General features: G+C 34.2%; 1 protein-coding gene across 1 annotated transcript; it reads right to left on the bottom strand.

Annotated features, from left to right (window-relative positions):
* Positions 1 to 2,939: 2,939 nt before the first annotated feature.
* Positions 2,940 to 3,841, bottom strand: LOC118060189 (early nodulin-93). The gene is made up of 4 exons (XM_035073370.2): positions 3,620 to 3,841; positions 3,439 to 3,500; positions 3,235 to 3,310; positions 2,940 to 3,135 (listed from the first exon to the last, which is right to left on the bottom strand). Exons 1-4 carry the CDS (start codon positions 3,711 to 3,713, stop codon positions 3,038 to 3,040), a joined length of 330 nt encoding a protein of 109 aa, XP_034929261.1. The 5' UTR covers positions 3,714 to 3,841; the 3' UTR covers positions 2,940 to 3,037.
* Positions 3,842 to 10,567: the final 6,726 nt, after the last annotated feature.

The following is a 10,567-nucleotide window of genomic DNA, read 5'->3' as shown; positions in this document are numbered from 1 at the left end:
TATCCTTGTCTGTTTTTCATTGATTTGATATGCATATATCTCCCCTTGTGCTTTACTAACATCTAGCGTCGTGAGGGAAATCTGGAGGGAGGTTTTCCATATGAATAGTTTCGTCACTTTCAAAAGCCACTTGCAGGTTAAGAATCTTAAGGTTTTGTGTCACTTATGCACATCCCTAGTCAAGCTAAGCTCGTAAAGTTGATTGGAACCTTCAGAAGTGATGACAATTTAGGTATCACTGCTTAAGTGCTCCTATTCATAAAGATAGGGACAGGGTTCAGGTTCTCTGTTGTTGTACACCTTGATGAAGTTCATTAACTCCTAAGAATTAGATTCTGGCAGGCACGCTCGTAATTTGACCCACTGCCGTGACTTGGATTTTAGCAGTTTGGGCAATGCAAAACCAATACCTCTTTAGCTCTGTTTCTTGTTGTGAATGTTTTGCTGTTTTTAACTTCTCGTCCTCTTCAAAACCCAACCGACTAGCGATGGAGTGATGCGCTGCACGACAGTATTTCATTGTTCATGAGTGAAGTATGAACTTAGACCAGATAGCCTTTTATACTTCTCCTGGGAGGTTTTTGAAATAGCAATAAATAGACCAAGCCTAAATGAATGGTCCTGGCTTGACTCCTTAAAAATGAACTAGACCAAAAAGTTCATTAGCGTTCTCATTCTCACTTCAGTTTTGGAGCATAATCTGCCGCAACGAAACTCCTGCAACATGCCAGTTTATGTAGTTTTCTAGGATTCAGTAGGCACCCCATTCTTGTGAACACAGCAAAAGGTCTCTCTCTCTCTCTCTCTCTCACTCTCTTTTCTTATAGATTTTTCATGATGAAACCAATTATTTTCATACAAGAGAACGGCTCCCTGTAGCAAAATATATTTCCCCTCCATAAAGTGATTGTGCCTTCTGCCAGTACAAGAAAAGCTACAGAAGTTCAAACACAAGTTATAATGATTATATACAAACACAAAATCCATCACCATCGACCCCCATATTGTAAGTTTTGGGTTTTGGCCTAAAGGGCCTGTGCAAAAAGATGGCAAAAGGCGGCATCAAGGACAGAAGGATCTGTATGGACCCTCTCGCTTAGCCGCTCCCTTGCCTCTTCCTTCATTCAAAGGCTCTGCAGTGTCCATGAAGAACCTTATGCTCGTCTGAAACTCAAACGAGCCATAAAAGTGAAAATACTAGATGAAAAAATTGCGGTTGAAAAACTTTAATCTGGGCGCATCATTTACCTGTTTCGGATCATAGATAGCGTATTCATTGTGCACTGATGGAATCAAGCGACCACAAGGAACTTTGATGTCATCCTTCCATAGAAAATGTTCAGATTCATCTGTTGTCTTTCTCTCTAACCCCTTCACTCCGAACTTCTTCTCTTCCAGTGACTTTGTATCCTGTCTCGTTAAAAAGAAATAGATTTTCTCTCTAACCCCTTCACTCCTGACTTGGGAGCCTCGGGAACTTGTTTGTCCCATGGAATTCCTTTTCCCTCCACAAAAAGATCAGAAACATCATCTGCTTCCATTGGCTGTGGTTCTTGTTTCTCAATGCTGTCAAGCAACCATTCTTCCCTCACTACAGGTTTGCCCGCTTCTATTAGGGAAAAAAAGAAGGCAGTTTTAGAAGCAGATGATCCCAAATATTTTTTTGTAAATCACGTTTCGAGTGCAATGAGATATCAGCAAAACTTATGACAAAAACTAGAAAACAGACAAGATATGTTAGTGTAATGACAGGAGAAATCAACAACTCATGTTAACTTGTCAAAGCCGATGAAAATCAGATGTTCTGGATTTGTTTGAGAGCAGGAATATCCCCTATTTGTCTGCCTGCGGATATAGTTTTTAAGCCTAAACAAATTTCTGAACTCACATTGTATCAGCAAGCTTAGTGGAACCACCACGTTCTCTCTCTTGAACTCCCACAGACAAGAGTGTCTTTCGGGAGGAATCATACAATCTCTCCTCCTCCTCATGCCTGTCTTTACATAAGCAGATAGAAAAGTTATGTAACAGGCTCTATCTAATATTTTTCCCATACTGAAAACTGGTGTGGTCTTTCATCTTTGTTATTCTTTTGCTGCTACACGGCAAAAATGACTTAGGCTTATATTTCAATACGTACAATAGACTAAACTTGAGACATTGAAAATGTGAGCGAAGTAATTTACCCAAAGAAAACATGCATGCAAGCCAAGGGATTGATTCCAATTAATTTAAGGTAAACTAAGAACAAATTAAAACTAACCCTCATCTTTCTTTTGGATTCTTTCTATACACAACTCAAAACCGCTTCCAAGTTTCAACACCAGACCACGATATCCATGCATCGGCAGACAAACTTTATAAACCTTTATTACATACATTGTTATACTTCATGTTTTTGTAATGACCCGACCTCCTAAACTAGACACGGACAACGATACCTCTAATACAAACCTCGTTGATCCTCATGATCTGTCCTGCTAAGATTGTAGAATGTGTATCAAGGGGAGTAATAACTTGCCACTTGTCCAATATGGTTCCTTCTACAGCTTGAGCCGTTGTCAGGTGGTTGTAAAAAACTGTCACACTAATGTTATGGAGTTTCATCTGGTTTCTTATGCACGAGCCCATTGGGGCATGGTTTCATTCTCTTTAGCAATTTGGCAGCTTCTTACCTCCCTGTACCAACACCCGGAGCATATAGCGGCAAGGTTACATTCAACAAAAGAAACCAGGCCCATCGAATAAGGCCTTCCAAGCTGTTAAACTTTTTTTTTTTTTTTTTGCTATTTCTGGTAGAAAATGAACAATTTGTTGTTCTTATAGTGTAATTGAACAGATTTAAGGTTGATGCATCCATTGCTGGAGATAATAAGATTGATCACAGGCTCCAATCAATGTAGTTATAATTTTACAAGAAAATAAATGCTTTCATAGACTAAAAATGTAAACTCCATATTTATTCCATGCATACACATAGACGATGGTTTACAAATTTACTTGATGAACTACAAACAAGGTCTAGATAATTAGGTCATCACGCCTCAATGTTAGAGCTGGGACTCTTGAAGGAGTTCTTTCTTGCTGTAGCAAGAACAGTCTTGTCTGCAACTATAAAATATGCTGCTCCAGCAACTACAAGGAAACGTAAAATTTCATTAATTAAAGAAGAAAACAACAATTACAATGCGGATAATGTTTGTTTAATCAGGACAGTAATTATTAATTAATTACCAGTTGAAATTATGAGAGCTTGAGCTGTGTGATTCAGATTGGCCCTTGCCCATGGCAGCATCCTTGCACTAGCCATCTACATGTTAAACATGAGACAGTTCAGAATCAATCAAAGAATTCTCTTGTTTTTTTTTTTAAATACTTTTGTGATTAATGAGGTGAATAAAGGATGCATGCTTGAAAGTTACAAGAAGACAGGCTTACAGTTGGAATGGCAGTGGCAATGGTAGCAAGAACAGCTGCCTTTGCTCCTGCAACCACTCCTTCTGTTGATCCATCATAAACAAATTAGTTTTGCAAATTTGGAAACGAAAATGAGAGCTGATATACAATTAGAAGCTAGTAACAGGTAAACTAAAGGAAAAATGGGGTAGGTTAAAGGTACCATGAGAGCAGCGCTTTGCCATGGCCAGCTTTTGGTCAAGTGAAGCTAAGCTATTTCTCTGAAGAGGAGACTCAGCAACAACTTTCTTAGACATTTTAAGAGGCAAGTGAACAAGACTAACGCTGGCTAATTAATGGAAGAAGTTGATTACTCCTAGAGGAAATATGGGGAGGTGTGTTTTGCTTGGAGAGATTAGCAGGATTTGGTTGCCTATTTATACGGATCTTGGGGTGGTTGGATAGAGAGAGAGAGCCCCTGGTGTTCAGGGGTGGGATTTGATGGTTTCATTTGAATCCTAACATCATAGTCACTTGTTTTTACTTTGGTTTCTGTTCATGATCGGTTGCTGCTCATCCCAATGTGCATTGATTTTTTTTCCATTGATTTCTTTTTAATTAAAGTGGTGTTTGAATTTATGTTTATTTTAATTAATCTTATGTGTTTTAAAATTAATAATTATATAAATTTTTAATAATTTTAAAATTTACAAGAATAAAATTAATAATTTTTAATGAGTAAATTCAAAACTTGATTAGTTAAACCTCCAAGATTAATATAAATTGATTTATGAAAAGATAAGGGTGGAGGAGAAATTTGTCTCCAAACTTGTCTTCCAATCTTCAAACAAAAACATCTTTCAATTAGACCCCTTATCTGTTCAGTGATATTAGCCCATTAATCTCCACCTTAAAAGTTTTTCCTTTTAAAATCATAGAAAGAGGACCTATTTTGCCCATAAATTTGAACGAAGGATCAACTGTATAATGTGTGACGGATAAGATAAAATATGTTCATTTCCAAGAATACAGAGGACTGTTGTTGTATAAAATATACGAGTAATGGGATCTGCATTTCTCTGTCTTCTGTTGCAGGATTGGCCTTCTCTATCTAGCTCGGGAGAGAGAGAGAGAGAGAGAACACATGATGTTCTTTCTTTTCAACATAGCAGGTAAAGCAAGCCACTGGTTTGAGTGTCCAAAAACCATGGGTTTGGCCTTGGATGCACACGTACGTGTCCCAACTCCCAAGTGCTCTGTCACTGGGCGACTGGGCATCATGTTACTTTCGTACTGTTCTTGTCTTTGATGGGTTTCTCTTTTAGTTCATGGTTTTTGCTTGAGTGGGTGGCCATTCATTGCTGCCTTTTCACCGCTCTTTCAACTGTTAGCCAAACCACCAATAATTCAGGGCCAAGATTGTAATATCGATGCGTGCTGAAATTATAGGCTTTACGCCATTGACTTGAAAGTGTTTGAGCTTCAGAAGAACCATTGAAGGAGGAGATGTTGTTTTGAGTAATTATGCAGTTTTTTTTTCAAAAAAAATTCTGATGTCCATATGATTTTTATTTTTATGGAGTCTTGAGTTTAGATATTCCCGTAAAGTTCAGATAAATCTCGAAAATACACGTGATTTGTTCATCATGGTTGTAATAAGTTAAAATAAGATTCATAAATCGGATGAAATATTCAAGAACTGAAAATAATTTCAAGTTGATTAGCGGTTTATAATTATCTCATCGTGATTTACTTAATAATTTAAGATTTCAGTTTTTTTTATGGAAGATTGAGAAAATAGAAGTGTTATCTACAAGAGCGATGATAGCGGCCATGAATCTAAGGTGAGGCAACAGTAACATTGATGTGAACCTTAAATGTAATTAGAGGCTAGAGAGAGAGAGAGAGTTAAGTTTCTGAAACACAAATTAATTATGTACTTTACATAAAGCTAGAACCCCTAGGTTTGTTTCTGTGGGTGGACTGTGAATAGTGTAATCTACGGTAAAATGATAATTTTGTACTACAAGAAATAAAAGATTGAACCAAACCCTGTGATAAAATATTATTTTCACACTTTATGTTCATGCCAAAAAAAAAATATAGCTTATTATTGAGGGGTTTCATTTTGTCATTTCTTTTATAATATAATTATCGCATAGATTTTGGGGTCATCCTTTCTGGCCTGAGGTTAATTGGTATTTTAGGTTTTTTAACCTTGTTTATTTCACAATTATTACACAAAATCAAAATCAAGAATGTTATGAACTTTTGATAAATTAAAAAAGTGGTTGACGCATGCAAAGTAAATACCAACAAGTAGGAGGTGCTTGTATCTTTTGGGTGGTGTGTTTGGTGTCTTTCAATGATCGTTGGTCACCTTTCAAGGAAGCTTTTGAAGCATCGTGCCACACCCCTCTCTCTCTCTCTATATATATATATATATATATAAAATGCATGCAACAATGGCCAAATCGGGTCACTAGTAGGCTAAAAAAACATAATAATAAAAAAAAGTTTTTTTTAATCTAGATTTTGTGGATTTATTCACTATCGTCATAATCAGAAAAAATATACTTTGTAGATTGCATAATATTTACCAATACCAGAACTGTAAATATTCATAAGTGAATATTTACTAACACCAGAGTTAGGAAAATTATAGGATGATCATAAGAACAAAACACAAACAAACCTTTAGTATTTTTAGACAAAACTTGCAATGCAACTTGCCTAAGGTAGGACATTTAAAGGGTGATAACATCTTTCTTTTTGTGTAACCAGTCTCGGACCATAAAATCTCAATTGACCAATTAGAGTTTCTAGTGACCATAATACTAGATGACGACTCCTTAAGCAAAATATTTTTTTCTAAAAAAATAAGATGTCAAATATCTATTTTTTTTATGGAATTTAATTTTTAAACGGTCACCACAAATATCCAAATATGCTACTTTTTCAATCGGTCTTTCTTGCCTTGGCTTTAAGCTTGAATTTGAAGAATTCTTGCCTTTGCCTTGTGAATGAGTTTTAATTTGAGTTGAAAACAATTTTCATTCAGTTAAATCTAATTGATTTATAGCTCAGAGTAATTAATTCGATCAAATCAACATCAAATATTTTTTTAAAAATAAAATATTTTTTTAATAAAAAATAATTCTGATTGACATTGATTGACTCCAATTTTTTTCCAAATCAAGTTCCAAAACAAACTATTATCCAAAGCTAGAAAACTCACCAAAAAAATAAAATGAAAATGAAAATGAAATACAGAAATGAAACGGAACCTGCATCCCTCTTTGCCAAGTTGAAGAGAGAGGCCATTTTGTGGGCCTTTTCCAAATTGGGCCTCCCTGGCTTCGCAGAAGCTATAAAATACGAGTCAGTCCTCATCATGAATTTTTTTTTCTTAGCAATAGCAGTCCATCAACTCTTTCGAAGACCTTTTAGTTACGCTCCAATTTGGGCCTTTCCAGCTTTATGAAGTGGGCCTTATGATTGTAATTTTTTTTTTACTAATAATTAATTAATAAATAATAATCTATAGTTTATTTTGGCTGTTGATATATTTTTTTATTTTCCTTTAGAATATCGTTCTAATTCGGAAAATTCTGCTTGTATGCGAGCAGGTGTGAATTTGTTGAATTAAATGCTTCTGATTTGACAAGACAATTTAACCTTTTAGAAGCGGTACTAGTCTGTAGCCGTGCTATCCCATGAGCTGATATTATTGTTACGAAAGGAGAAATGAAAACTTCGGGTCATTAATTTTATTAATCTAATAATATTGATTAATTTAATTTAAATTGAAAGCAATAATAAAAAAAATCATAAAAAAACACCCGATAATAATAAAATAAATAAATAATCGATATCATATTTATATATATAAAAAAAAAAACACCATTAGAAATTAACCACCATTTAATAACGGATATCGCTCACAATAAAAAAAGCTTATTAAATTGGTTCAAACTTTGCTGTAAAAAAATACAAGACAGACATTGAAAAAAGTTGCATATAAGCAATAAATTAATGACACTAAAAAAATGCATTAATATTAAGAGTATTTATGATAATTTATCTTTTAATTACTTTTATATTACTTTACTTTATATTTTTTAGTCCTTTTATTTTATTACGAGAATTAGGTTAGAATTATTAGAAATCAATAGAATCAATATTTTAAATAAAATATTTAATTTTTTTTGCCCAAGTGAGTATTTTATTTCCATGCTACTTTATCTCAGTCGAGGTTTTAAAAGAAGAAAGAGAAACATTGCTCATGCATCTTTGATATTAATTACGAGTTATTATCATGTTTATTTATAAGTATTAATTATCATCATATATACAATTTTCAGTATGAAAAAAGAGAGGCAAAAAGCCATCGACACCGACTTATAGTATATAGAAATAGCAATACATACCTTGATCAACACATGCATGCGTTGGAAAGACATTTTTTTTCTTTCTCTTGAAGCTCAAGCATGAAGCAACAAATTAAAAAGGTAAATCTTGTTCTTTTAATAAAATTTCATACAAGTAAAGAGGATGAGATTTCAAATTCGAATTTCATTTTACCTAATATCTAAAGCCTTTCCCTCAACAAACAGAACCTTGTCTAGCAATAAAAGCGACTCAACTATCGACGACTTTGATGTAGCCATGACCAGCTATGTGATCATAGTCTAGAATGGCTCTATTTGTGCAGTTGGGTTGACGAGGATGAGGAGCTCTCAAGATCAAACAATGAGCTAAGAGAACCTTTTTTTTTCTTTCTCGACAAGGCGTGGTGGGAGGTCATTATCTTTTAAAAAAATAAAAAAAAATAATCAAAACACGGCCCCTCTCCCTCTCCCACACTTTCCCCTTCAACTTTTTTAGTTGGTCAAGCCTAGCTGCCTCGAAAGGAACTCTATTTCAACTCCCTGTGTACATCATGCTCTTGTGTCTTCTCTGTAAAAAGTCATGGTGCACGTCTTCTAGCCACACGTATTTTAAGCAAACCCTTTTTGTGGGTTTTCTTTATTTTCTCGTTTCAGGGATCATCAGGTATGTGTAGTAAAGTCAGTCCTCTTCGTAAAGACTACAGAATTCACCTTTCAAGCTTAATTAATGCCTAATCATTCTCTAGTTGATGTTATACTCGGTTGTTGAATTGATTTCGTGTGGCCTCCGAGTTGGACTCTAGCAAATTTGCTTATTTATTGGCTTTGAAAATAGAGTCCCACAACACCATATATATATATATATAGCTCAATGTATATCAGTCTAAACTGTGATGTATGCTGTGGATATTGACCACCACTATATACTGTTTGTCAGAGATTAAAATGGGGATTTTTCCTCAAAAGAAATATCACGTCACAGAAAAATGGGGTTCCTTGAGTTTTTTAGTAAAAGGGATAATTATAAAAACCATTCTTTGGTTTGATTGAATTTTACTTTTCTCTTATGGGTTTATATAAATTACATTTTTCATCTTGAATCAAACAAAAGATTCAAACAAAAGGCATTGAACATGTAAACTAGTACATGAAGAAAAATATAATTTATAAAAGTTTGAAGAGAAAATGAATTTCAAAGGAGAATTTTTGTAATTATCCCATAATAAAATGCAAGAAGACCAAAGAATCCAGATAAGTTTTGTTGTCGTGTAAGAAAAAAAAAGTATATTGCTAGTTTAATTTCTCAGGAAAATTGAATTAAGAAAATGCAAGGAATTTGATATAATTGATTGATATGTATAATATTATTAAACCTAATTTAATTTGATTTAGTTCGATGGATGAATTTATAATTAAATTGGAATTATTTTTTTTCTTAAGATAAGAATTGACTTTATAAAATTTAAAAATTCAAACGATTCAGTCAAAACTTAATTTAATTTTTAATTTTTTAAAAAATATTAAAATAATAATAATATTTTGATTTAGTTTTAACTTGGAATTCATAAACCAGGTTTGGTTGGGTAGAAGTGTTCATGGTAATAGGTAGTCGTCAACTTGACCTAAGAATGTCTTGGTTTTGTGATACAGAATGGCTTGGAAATGTCAAAAACAAAATTTAGAAACTAATGAATTTTTTTTTTTTTTTTATCAATTTTCTACAAATGACATCAATTGATGAATCCTAAAATCCAAGATATTTATGAAAAAAGCTGATGTATTGGATAATTGATTGATCTTTTAGTTCAAGCAATCTAATCCATTCTCCCTAGTTAAGGTATCCGATGACTTGATATGAAGAGCCTAGGTAGTTGGTTAGTAGTAACAATTGGTGCTTGGTAAGTCAAATAGTTGGTAGTTGGTATCTGTAAAAGAACCCCTTTGATAGATGTGGAGACTCTCCGATTATAAGTCAACAACTTTGTAGAGAGAGAAAATGAAATGATATTTTAGAGAGATAATTAAACACTAAAAATATATATGCTGAAAATATTAAGAATGAAGAGATTGTAAGCCTTGAGTTTAAAGGATTCATGGGGTATTTATAACTCACGAGTCTTGTTCTTTTGTAGAGAGGGGGTAAAGTATAACTTTACCCTTGTGATATTTTAAGTTGTATTATACTCAACAATATATATATATAGGATCAGTGAAAAACACTAAAGAGCCCGCATGAGGTCCTAGAAAAATTTCCAAGGTAGCGCTAGGCTCAGGAAAGGTGCTCGAGCTCATTAGAGATGAAAAACGGGTTCATGCACACTACCTAAATCTAAGCATGTTGGGCTTGGTGTGTAGACCTGCACCTGGGTGTGTTGGGCTTGAGGACGCCTTTGAGTCCAAGAGGGTGGTAAGGTGCATGCCTAGCACCTTACATGCCAGGCAACACACCTAATAAGTGTTGGGTGCATGCCCAGTAAGGCAGGGCATGACAACACACCTATGTTTGGTGCATGGCCTCAAGATCTTGCCCATGCCTTTAGGAGCTGGGCTCGGGTTCCTTGCTCGAGTCTATGCTCCTTGGGTGTTTTTTTTGGGTTTTTGTAGATGTTCAAGGTCCACCTCGAGGTTTTTTTTAGCTCCATTTAATTTTGGATCCATTATAAGGTAATCTTACACAATAATCTTGTAGAGTTTACTAATAGAGAAAATATTAATAATTAGATATGCATTAAATAAATATTTTTCAGGAGTTAATCTTACAAATTTAATCTATAATTGTT

Source organism: Populus alba, chromosome 4 (assembly GCF_005239225.2).
Source record: "Populus alba chromosome 4, ASM523922v2, whole genome shotgun sequence".
NCBI lineage: Eukaryota > Viridiplantae > Streptophyta > Magnoliopsida > Malpighiales > Salicaceae > Populus > Populus alba.
Note: the sequence above shows the minus strand (reverse complement) of the source record. Positions and strands in the feature narration are given on the sequence as shown.